The sequence below is a fragment of the Oryctolagus cuniculus genome, chromosome 9, assembly GCF_051225735.1.
Source record: "Oryctolagus cuniculus isolate XC-2025 breed Fujian yellow rabbit chromosome 9, ASM5122573v1, whole genome shotgun sequence".
Taxonomy (NCBI): Eukaryota; Metazoa; Chordata; class Mammalia; order Lagomorpha; family Leporidae; genus Oryctolagus; species Oryctolagus cuniculus.
In genome coordinates this window covers 105,004,373-105,022,010 of record NC_142875.1, presented here as the reverse complement: position 1 = coordinate 105,022,010, position 17,638 = coordinate 105,004,373, and the positions used below count along the sequence as shown (strand labels likewise).

General features: G+C 42.5%; 1 protein-coding gene across 1 annotated transcript in view; it reads left to right on the top strand.

Annotated features, from left to right (window-relative positions):
- NDUFA9 (NADH:ubiquinone oxidoreductase subunit A9) overlaps positions 1 to 17,638 on the top strand; it is a 38,845-nt gene that overhangs the window by 7,873 nt on the left and 13,334 nt on the right. The window contains exons 4-7 of the mRNA XM_002712856.6: positions 2,114 to 2,205; positions 3,535 to 3,676; positions 10,067 to 10,169; positions 17,176 to 17,243. Of these exons, the coding sequence (XP_002712902.1) occupies positions 2,114 to 2,205; positions 3,535 to 3,676; positions 10,067 to 10,169; positions 17,176 to 17,243 (405 nt within the window). The remainder of the gene's footprint in view (positions 1 to 2,113; positions 2,206 to 3,534; positions 3,677 to 10,066; positions 10,170 to 17,175; positions 17,244 to 17,638) is intronic.

Below are 17,638 nucleotides of genomic sequence, written 5' to 3'. Positions count from 1 at the left end.
AAATCTTTAGCAGGCTAATGTTTAAGTTGATACTTAATTTTAATTTTTAAGTTGATAATTTTGTATGGCCTGTGAATGATGTTACAGAATATCCAGAAGGCCCTTGGCAGAAAAAAAGTTCCAACTGCTGCCCTAAATGCGCACAATAGCCAGGGCTGGGCATGGCGGAAGCTGGGAGCCCAGAAGCCTATCCAGGTCTCCCACATGGGTGGGACGGATCCAGGTATCTGAACTGTCAGCTGCCTCCCTGGTGTGCTTTAGCGAGGAGCTGGATTGGAAGCAGGGTGGCTGGTACTCGAACCACGTGTGGTGATACAGGATGTGGATGTCTCTAGCTCTTACTTAACCTCTGCACCACATACCTACCCTGACATGTTTGTTTTTTATGTGTTTATATTTGGGAAGGACTGGCCATTTCAGGTATGGTTTCTGTTTGAAGCTGCTGTCTGAGTGGCTCCATGATTACAGCCTGACTGCCGCGTGGGCCTTGCCCCCGGGACTCTGATTTCCTTTGGATTTCTCTCCAGGCTCTTGGGCTGTTTATGCAGTGATGCCTTAAGCTCTTTTACTGAATCATTTTGAGTTCTTCCTCTCTCACCCTTAGTATATTTTCTGAAAAAGCCTTTTTTAGCTCTTTATGTATAGAACTACTTTTTTTTTCTGTACTGCAGATTTTATGTTATTTTACTTATTCCTCACCACAACTTGATGAAATAGGTGGTATTTTCCAATTTTACTTGGGGCTTGGAGAGAGAATTTGTACAAAATTAGTAAGTGGCAAACTGGGATTTGCATTCCTAGCCAATTCTAGAACCACTGTTCTGTGCTGTCTCTTGTACCCTATGTTCCACCATCAGGCTTAACTTACTCTTCCTGTTGGGGCTTCATCTTTTCATTCTTGAATCTGATTCCTGTCTTTTCTAAGTTACAGGCATTTGAGTTTTCTCTCCTGACCCCTGGTTTCCCCCTCTCCCTCCTTCCCCTCTTTTCTTCTCCTCCTCTTCCTCCTTCCTTTCCCCTTTTTACTACTCCCTCCCATTGCACTGATGTATACACATGCACTTAGTATTTGACCTAAGAAATTCTTATCATGTTCTAATGTTGAAATACTTGCAACATTCAGTTTCCATTTTAACATAGAAAACTTGGTCTGAGGTTGCCTTGTCTGGGCTTAGTTAAGGCAATGCAGTCACTATTTTGGATAAACTCATCAATTTGACTTCAGTCCTGAATAATCTGTAGAGCCTAACCCATTGGCTTATGTTGAAGTTTTAGGTGGTTCACATTTTTCTGATTCTTGTTTTTGTATCTTTATTTTATTTACTTGAAAGGCAGATTTAGAGAGAGGGAGAGACAGAGAGAAAAGTCTTCCATCCACTGATTGACTCCCCAAATGGCCACAACAGCTGGGGTTGGGCCAGAGCAAAGCCAGGAGCCTGGCAATCCATCCCAGATCTCACATGAGTGGCAGGGGTCCAAACACTTGGACCATCTTCCGCTGCTTTCCCAGGCACATTTGGCAGGGAGCTGGATCGGAAAGTGGAGCAGCTAGGGCTCATTTGGGATGCTGCCATTGTAGATAGCAGTTTAACTCACTGTGCCACAGTGCCAGCCCCCTTGTTTTCATGTCTTTAAAGCAGAAATTAGGAATTCTAGGACTTCAAAAGTGGAAAGAGGAACTAAGAAAATAGTCATAAAGACTCTCCTCCTGTCTTCAGTCTGTAAATGGTTGCTGCCAAACGGCAAAGTCTGTTTATTCCTTAAGTGATCCTTGCGTTTTCAGCTTTTGAAGAGAGACTTGATGACTGGATTGCTTTACAAACTTGGTGGGGAGAACTTGGTGGACAAACATGAATATGCTTCATTAAACAGCTTCTTTTTCAGTTCTGTCACCTCATTCCCTGAATAAAATGTCTTGACCTACGTGCCTCCAGTAGAGTCAGTGACTCAGCAAGATCTTGAGTCCTCAGGATCATTTCTGCTGGGATAAATGGAGCCTGTATCATGGCTATAACAGATGGCTCTTTGTAAACCTTGCCTGGGGCGCTGCAGAAGTGTCAGGTGCTGGGGAACACCCGTTGGGTTTCCGTCTGATTGGCTGCTGCTGTTACAGGAATGGAACGGAAGAGACAAAGATTCTATCCGGAGAGCAGTGCAGCACAGCAACGTGGTGATCAATCTTGTTGGACGAGAGTGGGAAACCAGGTCAGTCTTTGACGCACTTTTCTTCTCTGCAGAGGTCCATCTTAGGCTCCACGACAGGTTTATGGGGCACCTTGTAGATGGCCAGCACTGTAGTGACATTTTCCTTTAGTCCATCAATTAGAGTTGACTGAACAGCCATTTACATACCCAGTGACCCCCTGAGGAGACTTTGTTGGCAAGTCAGCTGTGTGGCTTTTCACACAGTTGTGTCATGCTGGTTGCTGTTACCAGCTTAACAGAATGACTGTTGTTGGATGCTGTGCTTGGTTCTGTCCATCTGGGATTTTGTCTGTTCCATTGTTTAGCAAGTGGAACATTGATTTTCCTTACGTGGAACAATGTTCTAGATTTCTTTCCTGTATTGTTGATTGAAGATGGCGTGAATACTAGTTTGAATAATTGGATTTAGCCTTTGTGTGGATTGTTTATCTACAAACAGTGATTTATTTAATTTCATTTGAAAGAGAAAGAGAAAAGTCTTACCTGCTGTTCATTCTCCAGATGCATGCAGCAGCCAGGGCTGGGCCACACAGAAGCCAGGATCCCATAATACAATCCAGGTCCCCCACATGCATGACTGGGACCGAAGTACTTGAGTTATCACCTGCTGCCTCCCAGGGTGTGCGTTAGCAGGAAGTTGTAATCAGGGGCAGAGCCAGCCCTTGAACCAGGCACTCTAAAATGAATGCAGGAATCCCAGGCAGCATGTTAACCACTGGGCTGAATGCTTGTCCCTAAATGTTTTAATCCCGTACTTCCACAGCATTTGTCCACAGCTTTATTTATTTATTTATTTAGCACTTGTTAATGTTTGGCTTAGATTCATTTAAGTATGTTTGTCTCATCAAATCTTTCTTGAGTTCTTAGATGACTTGGAGGGTCTTACTCATCCTTCTATCCCCTGTAATGATTAAACAGTGCCATGTACAGAGGAAGCATTTAGTTCATGTTATTGACCTGGTAAAAAGATTTTCAGTATCTTTTCCCCCTAAAGAAAGCCAACTTCTAGGGATAAGAAGTGACTCCCTTCCCCCCAATAATTCCTTCCTGGTTGCCAGCAAGTGCAGCCAGCTTTTTTAAAGGGCCCCAGCTTCAGGATCCTGATCCTTGAGAACACAGAGTATTGTTCAAGCTGAATTTATAAGCCTGAAATTGTCCTCAGTAATGACAGCGACCTAAAAACTTTTAAAGAATAATAATTTGGACTTTAATTTAAGTCATTGCTGTTTCAAAGTAACTGTTAAGAATTTCAATACTGTTAGGAAAATCACTATATAGTGAACTTTGAAATCCTGGATCTCATGTTCTTAACTCATTTTTTTGTTTCAGAAACTTTGACTTTGAGGATGTTTTTGTGAAGATTCCCCAAGCAATTGCTCAAGTATCTAAGGAAGCTGGAGTTGAAAAATTCATTCATGTTTCACATCTGAATGCTGATATTAAGAGCTCTTCTAGATATCTGCGAAATAAGGTAACAAGTTGATTTGGAACATGTTTCCCAGAGCTGGAGTTTCTTAGTTCTGACACATGATTTATGTGAGAAATGTTTCTGAGCAACACATGGCGAATTTAGAGTTCTAGTTCTGCCCGTGCACAGTTAGGTGATGTATATGTTGTCTTTTGGTGTTATGGTTGAATACCTTCCAGGGAGCGGGTGCCAAGGGATTTCACAAATGGATTGGTATTGTTGCCTGCCCTCAGATGCTTGAAGTATCTTTGGGGCATGATAGAATCATGCAGAAAACATTATAAAAGATGCAGTGTGATTCCTGCCAGGAAGTCAGATCTGTTTCACCTCCTGTGATTAAAGGACCATTTATGCTTCTCTCTCTCTGTCTCCCTCTCTCTCTCTCTTTAAAATCTGTTTATTTGAAAGGCAGTGTAAGAAAGATGTCTTCATCCATCGGTTCCCTCCCCCAAGTGGCTGCAACTGCCAGATTGAAGCCAGGAGCTTGGAACTACATCTAGATCTCTCACATGGATGGCAGGGGCCAAAATACTTAGGTCATCCTCTGCTGTCTTCCCAGGTGTATCAGCAGGGAGCTGGATTGGAAGCAGGAGTAGCTGGGACTCCAATTGTTGCTTCCATATAGAATGCCAGCATTGCAGGTGGCAGCTTAGCTCATTGTACCATGATGCTGGCCCCTTCATGCCACTCTTAAATAGATGATGTGAAGTCTGAGAATGGCAGATAAATGTTGCCAGGGAAATGGCTATTCGTGTAGTACTTCTAGTCTTTTATTTTCAGGAACCCCATTGAGTTCACAGTATCTAGGAATTGACTGCTATGGTTTAGAGTCCTTCCATAACCTGAAATATTTATTATTCAGGACTTAGAAGGGATATCAGTTTCTTGGACTGCTCTTCACAGTTTTTAAAATAGTTTTTTTTTTTTAATCAAAGAGGCAGAGTGGGAGAGACAGAGAGAAATCTGTTCGCTGGTTTACTCCTTAGATGGGTGCAACAGCCAGGGGTGGGGCAGGTTGAAGCCAAGAGTCAGGAACTCCATCCTGGTTTCTCACATGGGTAGCAGAGGCCCATGTACTTGGGCCATCATCTGCTGCCTTGCCAGGTATACTAGCGGGAGCTGGATCAGAAGCACAGCCACTGGGACTCCAGCTGGTATTCTTATGTGCAGTGTTGTTATCACAAGTGGTGGCTTAACCCACTGTGTCACTAACCCATTGTGTCACAACGCCAGCCCCTGCCCTTAGCATCTGGTTTCTGTTACAGTGAGTCTGTTTTGAGTCATACTGATAAAGACAAATAGAGTTCCTTAACAGTAATTCTGGCTTTTTAAAAATATTTATTTATTTATTTGAAAGAGTCATAGAAAGGCAGAGGCAGAGAGAAAGAAAGGTCCTCCATCTGCTGGTTCACTCTCCAAATGGCCACAACTGCTAGAGCTGGGCCAATCCGAAGCCAGAAGCCTGGAGCTTCTTCCAGGTCTCCCACGTGGGTGCAGAGGCCCAAGGACTTGGGCCATCCTCTGCTTCTTTCCCAAGCACATTAGCAGGGAGCTGGATCAGAAGTGGAGCAGCTGGGACTCAAACCAGCGCCCATATGGGATGCTGGCACTTCAGGTGGCAGCTTTACCCACTATACCACAGTACCTACCCCAGTAATACTGACTTTTTGATCCTCTGTATTTATTTATTGAACAAATTATAGTGCCGTCTATGTACTATACAGTGGTGAATAAAATGGACATGTTCCTAGCTCATATTAAGTTTCTAGTCTATTGAGGAAAATAATTGCAGATATGTTACGAGTTACAAAACAAACTGTGCCATTGTAGCATATGGTGAAGGAGAGAGAGCACCTGTCAGAAGCATTTCATTACTAACGTCAGAAAAGCCAGTGTGGACTGGCTTAAATGTAAAGGGAATGTATAGGCCCATGGATTTATTTATTTTTTAAAATATTTATCTGTTTATTTGAAAGGCAGAGTGACACACAGAGAGAAAGATATCTCCCATCCACTGATTCATTCCCCAAGTGGCTGCAACAACCAGGTCTGGTCCAGGAGCCAAGAACCCCATCCTGGTCTCCCATATGTGTCAGAGGGACAAGTACTTGGGCCATCCTCTGCTGCCTCCTCAGGTGCATTAGCAGGAAGCTGAATTGGAAGTGGAGCAGCCAGGACTTGAACTGTTATTCTGATACGGCATGCTGATGTTGTAAACAGCAGCCCAATTCTCTGCACCACAGTGCTGGCCCCTAGGCCAATGGACTTAAAGTCCAGCAATAGGGAACCTGAGCTGCAGATTAGGGCTGGGGTTTATCAGGGCTCCAGCTTTGTCTGTTTTTCTTAGCTCTGACTTTTCGTTTGTGTAAGCTTTGATCCTCGTGGTCACAGAATTGACTTCCAGCATGTCCACGTCAAACGTTTACATGCACTTTTGGTGAAAGAGAAAATGAGAATGGGGGCACTTTGTGTGCCTTCGCTTGTGCATTCATAGATCACCCAAATTTCATGATTATTTTCAAGGGCTGCGTGCTGCCAGGGATGAGAAAGAGAACAGAGCTGAAGCTGGCCAACACCCTGGCTTAGGCCACTGGGTAGAAGGTGTTCCTATTGAATAATATGGGAAATAACTTGAGGAAGAAGAGACTTGTGGCAGTGATTCCTGGCCTGAGTCACAAAGGAGCTTTTAAAAATTCTGAATGCACAGGCTGTACCCTAGACCAAGTAAAACAAAATCTGGGGGTAGAACTTGGATGTCAGTATTGTTAAACTTTCCTTATATAATTCCAAGTGATAATTCCAGCATTGGAGAACACATTTTACTTGAGAGACTAGAAGAGGATCCACTTTTGGACTTGGGTTTCAGGTGTAGTCTGGGTGTGTTTTAGTCATTCAGGCAACAGTGGTAAATGGAGTTTATGATCCTGGAGTTCAAAATGAAGGTCTGTGTTAGAGTTAAAAATTTGTCTACTTAATATGACTGGTTTAATTCTATAATTAATACACAGTTATTCTTAAGTGTTGAAATTTAACTGAAATGTGATCCCTGTTAAACTTAAGAGTAGGAATAAGAGAGGGAAGAGATGTACAATTTGGGACATGCTCAAGCTGACTTGCCCCAAATGGTACAGTTAGAAACATACCAGGGGACTCCAATTTAATCCCATCAAGGTGGCATGTACCAATGCCATCTCACCAGTCCAAGTGATCAATTTCAGTTCACAATTGATCATAATGAAAGGACTAAGAGTCAAAGGAAGCACATAAACAAGTCTAGTACTTGCTAATACTAACTGATAGAATAAATAAAGGGGAGAGTGATCCAACATGGGAAGCGAGATACTCAGCAGACTCATAGAATGGTGGATGTCCTAAACAGCACTCTGGCCTCAGAATCAGCCCTAAAGGCATTGCGATCTGGCTGAAAAGCCCATGAGAGTATTTCAGGCATGGAAAGCCAAGACACTCTGGCAAAAAAAAAACAAAAACAAAAACAAAAACAAAAACCTAAATGAAAGATCTCTGTGAGTGAGATCCCAGTGGAAAGAACAGGTCTTCAAAGAAGGAGGTACCTTTCTCTGAAGGGAGGAGAGAACCTCCACTTTGAATATGACCTTGTCTAAACAAGATAAGAGTCGGTGAACTCAAAAGGCTTCCATAGCCTTGGAAACTCATGACTGGTGCATAGGGAGATTACTGATGCCATAAACAGGAGTGTCAATTTGTAAAGTCAACAACAGGAGTCACTGTGCACTTACTCCTCATGTAGGATCTCTGTCCTTAATGTGTTGTACATTGAGACTTAATGCTATAATGAGTACTCAAACAGTATATTTCGCTTTGTGTTTCTGTGGGGGTGCAAACTGTTGAAATCTTTACTTAATGTATATTAAACTGATCTTCTGTAAAAAAAAAAAAAAGAAGAAGAAATTATCAATTCCCATCTTGACTCTCACTGGGATTAAACATGACAATAGGTCTGATCTGATTTCATCATCATTTAAAAAATCATCTATTATTTTTCACTTTATGTTTGTGTGGGAGCAAACTGTTGAAATCTTTACTTAATGTATACTAAACTGATCTTCTGTATATAAAGAGAATCGAAAATGAATCCTCATGTGAATGGAAGGGGAGAGGGAGTGGGAAAGGGGAGGGATGCGGGTGGGAGAGACGATATGGGGGGGAAGCCATTGTAATCCATAAGCCGTACTTTGGAAATTTATATTCATTAAATAAAAGTTAAAAAAAAAAAAGAGTTAAAAATTTGTGAGTCAGCAGCATTTGTTGTTCGATGAAGTATTGGGAGAGTGTAAGACAGCCTCGTAAGGAAGTGAGATTGAGAAAAGACCTAGAGGAATTCCACAGGTTAGCAGTCTGGCAGAGGAGGAGGCACCTGCAAAACCCAAAACAAACAAAATGATTAAGCCAGAGTGGATGCGGTGAGGTGGACAGGAGAGTGAGAGGGTCTGGTGTGTCAGATGAGGACTGTGAAGTTGCTATGGAGTCCCACGTGATCTTTTCAAGAACAGTTTCTACACACATGTTGGAGCAGAATCCGGGGTACCGGGGAGTGAAAACTAAGTTGGAAGCGAGGCAGTGAGGACAATAAAGAGAAGCACATTTTCAAGTAGTGTAGCTGCCAAGGCCAAGGAGAGAGAGAGAGAGACAGAGAGACAGAGAGAGACAGAGGCAGGGTAGAAACTAGAGGAGGGTTATGGAATTGGAAGGTTTTTCTCTTACGATAGAGGATCTGCTTTGTTTAATGCTGGTGGGAAGGTGCTGGTAAGGAGAGTGATGCTGAAGATAGGGGCAGGTTCCTGAGAAGGTAAAAGGAGGCGGGCTCCAAAGCACTAGAGGTTGTATGGCTCCTCCTGTGTGGTAAGACAGAAGGAGACAGTGGTGGTCCTGGGCTTGCAGATGGCACAGTGAGAACCGGGGGTGGTTTTCTCTGCTGTCTGATATTTTCCCTTTGAATTAGACATCATTTACTGAGTGGAGAAAGTTTAAAATTGGAATAGTATAGAAAATGCTTGAAATTATCATATATGAGAGAGTAAATCAATGGGAGGAAAACACTGTTTCTGGGAAATGTTGAGGACCCAGTTAAAATTGGTGACAGAGATTATAGTGGTGGCACTTTATGATTTTTTAAATTTGTTTTCCTGTAGCTGCTGAAGGCAGTTTAAGTGCATGGTTTTAAGAAGGCTAATGGAGTTCTTCCAGAATTAGGATTTTGCCTGGTGGGTGGCGTAAAGGACAGAGGTGCAAAATATTTTACAGTAAAAGAGTGATTGAAAAGATGGGCCATGAAGTGCTTGGGCCCTGCACCTGCATGGGAGACCAGGAGGAAGCACCTGGCTCCTGGCTTTGGATAGGCGCAGCACCGGCCATAGCGGCCATTTGGGGAGTGAACCAATGGAAGAAAGACCTTTCTCTCTGTCTTTCTCTCTCACTGTCTATAACTCTCTCTGTCAAATAAATTAAAAAAAAAAAAAAAAAGAAAAAAGAAAAAGAAAAAGAAAAGATGGGCCATGAAATATAATCTGGATTTCAAAAGAGAAGGCCGGAAACAGGGAATCCAGTGGACTTAATTGAGTTCCTGAGAAAGTTGAGAAACTGATGTCAGAGGAGCAGATGAATAAAGGACATGCAGGGTGGAAGTGTAGGAGATTGTCCTTTGAGGGTTGGGTGTCACGTAGTGGCTCAGAGGAACACTCTTCAGTTGTTGGAGTGCTCTCTGGTGTGACTGGGTAGAGCGTGGGAGAAGTGGATCGGGAGGCAGTCACTGCAGTTGAGAAGCTTGACCCTGATGGGTCTGAGTCTGCTTGGACATTAGTATCACTCGTAGTGGTGGTATAGGGGGAGAGGAAGACTGAACTGGGTGTTGATAGCTTCGTTGAATGAGACGGCTTGCTGGGAGGTTTGTAGATGGTAACAGGTAAGCAATTGAGATTAAAAAGGTCAGGTGACCCTACTGCTGTCCTTCTCTAGATAGGTACGCACTACTGCCATTTCTGTTATCTCAGCCCACTGCCAGCACACTGCTCTCTGGGAGGGAGAGAGCTTGTTGACACAAACCAGAGAACTTCTGAACAGGAGGAAAAATGGGGATGGAAAAACTCCACAATTTTTCTCCATTCCTCTTTAAGCTTTTTTATGTTCCTTAAGTACATATGGGAAGAAACCCAACAGAAGCTATGGAAAGGGCAGGGATCTGTGTGTTAACATTCTGAGTCATTGAGCTTTATGAATAATATGATATAACCTTTATCTGGAGCAGGACTTGACCTTTGAAATACAAGTTGTGTCCTGATACTAGATAGAAGGATGGAAGCTTTCTTCACTTGTCCCAGAACCCAGAACAATTTTTTGTTTTTGTTTTTGTTCTAGGCTGTTGGAGAGAAAGCAGTGAGAGATGTGTTTCCGGAAGCCACTATCATAAAGCCATCAGACATCTTTGGAAGAGAAGATAGATTCCTCAATCATTTTGCTAGTAGGTATTCTTTCTTCATAGTAGAAGAGAGGGATGCTGGCCAACCAAGCTCAGTTGGAGCACAAACCAGCTGTGTTATCTGATTGTGTTGACAGATTGGTCATAGTTTTCTTGCCCTGTTGTCTTTTCCCCTGAGATTATATTTTCATAGTCTATGTAGTTGCTCGCATGATCTTTGTTACTCAGTGTTGAACAAAGCGACTAGATTAATGGAAAATGCATGGACTTAAGAGTCTGAGACTTGAATTTAAATTTTGGCCTCATTAACTATGGCATTGGCAAGATAATAGAATATCATGCAGATAGTCTCACTGCCCTAAATCCACTGGGTTCCATATACTTATCCCTCCTCCTCCTCTTACCTTAAATACTTGGCAACCATGGATCTTGGTACTATCTCCTTAGTTTTGTCTTTTCCAGAATATCATAGACTTGGGACCATCCATACAGCACGTAGCCTTTTGGAATTGATTTCTTTCACTAAGCAGTGTGCATTTAAGATTCCTCCCTGTCTTTCCATGGTGTGAAAGCTCATTTCTTTGTGTAGCTGAATAATATTCCCATTATGGCCATACTAGTTTACCCTGTTTTGTTACTTTTATCATGTGTTTTCCCCCTGTTGCTTAGACATTCTCAATTTCTGATTTAACAAAATCATGGCAAAATACACATAATTTAAAATTTACCATCTGCTAATGGACTGCATTGTGTCTTCCACCAAATTTATGTGTTTAAGCTGTAACTTTCAGTGTGGTTGTATTTGGAGATAGAGAATTGGGGTGGTAATTAAAGTGAAATGTGATTACAATGGTAGGATCTTAACCCTATGGGGTTGGTGACCATATAAGAAGGAAGGAAGGAGAGCTATGTCTCTGCCTCTCTGTGCACGCACTGAGGAAAGGCCATGTGAGGACATATGAGAAATTGGTTGGCCACAAACCAAGAAGAGGGCCCTTACCAACAACCAAACTGGCACTTTGGTCTTGGACCTCCCAGCCTCTGAAGCTGTGAGAAAATAAATTTCTGTTGTCATTAGTCTGTGACATTTTACTGTGGCAGCCTTAGCAGGCTAAGACAGACTTTGGTACTGAGAAGTGAGCTGCTGCTGTAATTCCTGAAAGTGCAGAGACGCCCCTTCTTTGGAACTGAGTAATGAGTGCAAGCTGTCAGAGTTTTGAGGTGTTCTAGAAGTATGGGCAGTAAGGAGATTTTCATAAAGTCTCAGATGGAAATGAGGAGAACGTTCGAGGAAACTGGAGGAAAGGCAGTCCATGTTGTAAAGTGGCATGGAGTTTGACTGTCTTCTAGTGCTTTGTGGAAGATAGAACATGCAAGTGATGGAATTGGTTCATTTAACTGAAATCTCTAAGCAAAAAAAGGTTGAAGGAGTGCCTGGGTTCCTCCTGACTTTTAATAGTAAAATGTAGAAGGGAGATGCAGAAGGAGTTGTTAATGCAGAAAGACAGCACAACCTGTAGATCTGAGATTCTTAGCTTATCCTTATTTCAAAAAATGAGAATGCTTGTTTTGAAGAGAACACTAAGGACATAGCTGAATAGTCATTTCTAAAAAATTCATGGATTGTGGACTCTTCAGCCATCTCAACAAAAGCCAAGAATAGAGGTGGGATTATATCAACAAAGACACTACCAGTTTGAACTGGAGAAGACAGAGATTGTGGACAAGAATTAAGGAAAACTGTCAGGACTTCTCAGATCCTGTGGAACTAGGCTGTGGAGCCCATCTTCAGCAAAAGGGAAAGTGACCTTAAGGCAGGGTCAGAGATGTTCAGGTTGTCTCCTTGGTTTCAAAGGCTGAGACTGCTACCTTGGTTTCAAGGAGCCAAATGGTAGAGATGCTTAGAGTCTTGAGGGCAGGGTCTTCTGGAGCTGCCAGGGTGGGATTGCTGCCCCATAGGTCCTGAAGGTAGGACCACCACCCTAGTAGCTCCTGAAGGTGAGAACACCTTCTCCAGAGAGGCCAGAAGGCCGAACATCTAGGCAAAGAGGATTATTCTTGAGCCTTAAGATTTATTAGAGGGGCCAGCGCTGTGGCGCAGTGGGTTAAAGCCTGGCCTGAAGCACTGGCATCCCTTACGGGCGTTGGTTCTAGTCTCGGCTGCTCCTCTTCCGATCCAGCTCTCTGCTATGGCCTGGGAAAGTAGTAGAAGTTGGCCTAAGTCTTTGGGCCCCTGCACCCACATGGGAGACCCAGAGGAAGCTTCTGGCTCCTGGCTTTGGATCCGCACAGCTCCGGCCATTGCGACTCTCTGGGGAGTGAACCTGTGGATGGAAGTCCTCTCTGTCTCTACCTTTCTTTATAACTCTGTCTTTCAAATAAATAAATCTTTTTTTTTTTTTTTTTTTAAAGATCTATTAGAATTTACTTCACTAGGTTTGAGAGTTGCTGGGGACTGATCACCCTTTTCTTTCCTGTTTTTTCTGTCCCATGCTTGTCCTGTAGTTGCATTTTAGGAGCACATAACTTTGCTAGTTTCACTAATCCACAGCTGGACGGGAATTTTGGCTCAGGGTGACTTTACCTGGAGTCTCACCCATATCTGATTCAGATAACGTGTGGATGATCACTTCTCGTCTTTTGGCTGTGATCAAGTGCAAATAGAATATAGATGAGAATTTGGAGATGTTGGCATGATTAAGACTTGGGGGCTTAAGACTAAGCAATCTTAACCATCTCTGTGAGTACAGTTCCATAGTATTCAGTATTTTCACATCTTTGCACACCAATCTCCAGAATTTTTTCATTTTGATAAACTGAAATTCTATACCCATTAAATAGTGATTTCTGTTTTCTCCTCCCTCTAACCTCTGGAAACCACCATTCTTTCTTTTGTTTCTATGAATGTGACTTCTGTAGCTATCTACTTCATCATTTCGGTCCATTTTTTGTTGGTAACCACCCAGTAGCACAGACTGGGTAAGTTATAAATAAAGAGCTGTATTTTGGCTCGTGGTTCTGACCCAAGGTCAGAGGGACTGCATCAGTGATGGCTCTCTTGCTGGCAGAGTCCTGAGGTAGCACAGGCATCACTTGGCGAGAGACCCAGACACGCTGGCTTTTATGGCAGACCCACTATCCAGGTAACCCATTAATCTATTAGTTGTGTGATTGGATTAAGCAAGCTCCCACTTGATCGCACCTCTTACTGATGAGGATTAAATTTCAGTGTGAATTTTGGAAAGGACAAAATATATTCAAGCAATAGCACATAGATGTACAGTTGTGCAGTGTTTTTCTTTTTGTGACTGGCTAGTATAATGTCTTCAAGATTCCTCCATCTTGTACTGTGTGATATGATTTCCTTTTTAGGGCTGAATAATATTCCATTGTGTTCGTACCCACATTTTGTTTAATGCTTTGTCCACCAGTGGTTACTTTGAGTTTTGAATAATGCTACCAACATGGATATTTCTTTGAAACACTACTGCTTTCAGTTCTTTTAGGTTTAATACAAGGGTAGTTCAAAAAGCTCATGGAATATGGAATTAAAAGGTAATAAATTTATTTTGGTACAAAAATAGTTTTTCATAGTATATGGAAAATTTATATTTATGAAAAAACTATGCAGGTGTTGCATTTTTTTTTATATATCACAAAATGAACTCTTATTTTTCATTCCAATATTCCATAAACTTTGATAGGTAGAATTCTGGATCGTATGCTATTCTAATTTTACTTTTTTGACAAACCACCATAGTGTTTTCTCAGGTGGCTCCACTGTTTTACATTTCCATCAGTGATGATGAAGATGATTGGTGATGAGCATTTTCCCATGTGCTACCTGGGCATTTGTGTATCACATGTCTATTTAGGTTCTTTGCTCTTTTTTTTTTTTTTTTTTTTAAGATTTATTTATTTATTTGAAAGAGTTACACAGAGAGAAAAGGAGAAGCAGAGAGAGAGGGCAAGGTCTTTCATCCACTGGTTCACTCTCCAATTGGCCGCAACAGCCAGAGCTGCACCAATCTGAAGCCAGGAGCCAGAAGTTTGTTCTGGGTCTCCCATGCGGGTGCAGGGGCCCAAGGAGTTGGGCCATCTTCTCCTGCTTTCCCAGGCCATAACAGAGAGCTGGATCAGAAGTGGAGCATCTGGGACTTGAACTGGCGCTCATATGGGATGCTGGCACTGTAGGCAGCAGCTTTACCTGCTATGCCACAGCGCCGGCCCATCTTTGCTCATTTTCAGAATGGTTTGTTTATTTTTATTGTTGGATTACTTTTTGTTGCTTATATATTCTGAGTATTGAATCCTTATCAAATACATGGTTTGCAAGTATTTCATTCATTAGGTTACTTCTTCACTCTGTTAATTGTGTCCTTTGATGCACATAATTTTTTAAATTAAAAATTTATTTATTTGGAAGGTAGAAACAGAGACATAGATTTTTCACCTTTTTACCTACTGGTTCACTTCCCAGATACCTTCAACAGTTGGGGCTGGGCCAGGAACCAGGAACTCCATCCAGGTTTCCCACGTGGTTGGCAGGGACTCAGGTACTTTAGCCATCATCTGCTGCCTCATGGTATACTAGCAGAAAGCTGTATCAGAAGCAGAGTAGCCTGGACTGGAAGCAAACACTCCAGCATGGGATGCTGGCTGCTCAAGCAGTGGCTTAACCCACCGCACTGCAACACCCACCCCATACACGCTTTTGATTACTGTGACTTTGAAGTAGATTTTGACACCAAGGCGTGAAACCTCCAACTTTATTTTTCTTTTTAAAGACTTTTTTGGCTATCTGGGGTTTCTTATTATAAATTTAGGGTGGTTTTTTTAGTACTTTTGCAAAAAACATCATTGGAATTTTGAAAGAGATTGCATGAAATCTGAATGTTGCTTTGGATGGTTTTATTTTATTTTATTTTTTTGACAGGCAGAGTGGACAGTGAGAGAGAGAGACACAGAGAAAGGTCTTCCTTTTCTGTTGGTTCACCCCCAAATGGCCGCTGCACTGGTCCGAAGCCAGGAGCCAGGTGCTTTTCCTGGTCTCCCATGCAGGTGCAGGGCCCAAGGACTTTGTGCCATCCTCCACTGCCCTCCTGGGCCACAGCAGAGAGCTGGCCTGGAAGAGGAGCAACCGGGACAGAATCCGGCACCCCAACTGGTGCTAGAAGCTGGTGTGCTGGCGCCACAGGCGGAGGATTAGCCTAGTGAGCTGTGGCGCCGGCAGCTTTGGATGGTTTTGATATCTTAGTTTTGTTTTTGTTTTTGTTTTTTTTTTTTCTTTTTTAAAGATTCATTTATTTGAATGGCAGAGATATGGGGGGAAGATTAATCCTTCATCTGCTGGTTCATTCCCAAAATGGCTGCAATGTTTGGGATAGGGCAAGGCAGAAGCCAGGAGCTAGGAACTGTATCCTGGTCTCTCACAGGGTGTCAGGGATCCCAAGTACTTGGGCCATCATCTGCTGATGCTCTTCCAGGCGCATTAGCAAGGAGGTGGATCAGAAGTGGAGCTGCTGGGACTTGAATCAGCACTCATATGGGATGCTGGCATTGTAGGCAGTGGCCTAACCGACTGTGCCACAATGCTGGCCCCAATACCTTAGTTTTTTTTTTGATGTTTGTTTTTCTGGTGCAGTTACAACACAATTACTGAGATTAGAAAATTTATAAAGGACATAAATTTATTTCCTGCACTTCTAGAGCCTGATAACTCCAAAATCAAGTTGTTGGCATCTGGTGAGGGCCCTCTGTCTGATCCTCAGAGGTGGAAGGTAGAATGGCAAAAAGGGTGAATGCCCTGTCCTCGTGTGGCAGAAAAGCAGAAGCACACACTAGCCCAGTGCTGGGGAGTTTTTATAAAGTCCTCAGTCCTGTTTACAAGGGCCAGCCCAAGGTCTAATCACTTCTATAAGTCTCTGCTTCTTTATACTCTCATATTCACAATTCTCAAATTTTGGAGGAGACACATTCAAATAATAGCAATGTCCTTTTTTTTTTTTTTTTTTTTTTTTTTTTTTTTTTGGACAGGCAGAGTGGACAGTGAGAGAGAGAGACAGAGAGAAAGGTCTTCCTTTGCCGTTGGTTCACCCTCCAATGGCCGCCGTGGCCAGTGCGCTGCAGCCGGCACACCGCGCTGATCCGATGGCAGGAGCCAGGTACTTATCCTGGTCTCCCATGCGGGTGCAGGGCCCAAGTACTTGGGCCATCCTCCACTGCACTCCCTGGTCACAGCAGAGAGCTGGCCTGGAAGAGGGGCAACCGGGACAGAATCCGGTGCCCCGACCGGGACTAGAACCCGGTGTGCTGGCGCCGCTAGGCGGAGGATTAGCCTAGTGAGCCGCGGCACCAGCCCAAATAATAGCAATGTCTTTACGCTATTAAATCTTCCCATCTATGAATTTGAGATGTTTGTTCATTTCTTTCAACAATGTTTTATAGTTTTTGGTATACAAGTCTTTCGCCTCTTTTAGTTCTAAATATTTCTAAATTATTTCTAAATATTTAAATAATTTCTACTTTTAAAATGCTTTAAGCTTTTTAACTTTTAATCAGTTTGGGATTTGTTTTAGTTTGTGGTTTTTTTCCCCCCAAATAACACAACAGTTGTTCCAGCAGCATATATTGAATGATACTTCCATTTCCTGCAGATCCGTGATACACATTCATCATTTGCTAAATTCCCATTTTTACCAGTATCTTTTTCTGGGTTTCTGGTTCTTTGTTGCTCATCTGTTGATTTCTCTGTTCCTGCTCAGAATGGAATGCAGTTAGGGTCCAGTCTTGGTGGATGGTCATGCAGTTACAACATAGAAGACTATTTGATTTCTTTCAGTTGCTCTCCACATCCCGAAACTTTTGGCCTTTCTATTTTCTGTGTTTATTGTCTGAGGAACAAATGACTGCACCTTTTTAGATCATCAGCTTCCTCAGAATCAGCTACAGTTGTTTCTTTCTTACAAGATGATTACATTAACCTGTATATTGGTGGGTGTCATAGCTGCTTAGGCCTTCTAAAGATAGTTTTTATTTCTTCTACCAGATATTCGTTGGTTTGGTGGTGTACCTCTGATTTCCTTGGGCAAGAAGACAGTGAAGCAGCCAGTATATGTAAGTACCCTGGATGAAGGAGTTTAGATAGGAACTTTAGCTAAAGTCAGGTTTGGGTGATCAGTTTTTAGTTTCATTCTAATCCACTAATTGTTATTTTCCTATTCATCTTGCTTCAGTTGGTTGCCTCTTAGTTTAGCTAAGAGAACATGTCTTCTCAGAGTCTTTAGGAGTTCATTCATTAAAAAATATATATTTTGAGCCCTTAATGTGCAAGGCACAGTGTATATGTCATTGAGAGTATCAAGATAATTAACTACGGATGCACATTGCTAACCTCAGATTGCTGTCAGTCAAAGGTAGGTAAATGTGGCAATTATACAATATGGTAGGGAAAAGGTTTACATAGTTACATCAGCGGGACACCTAATCTAGACCTGGACCTGTTAGAAGAA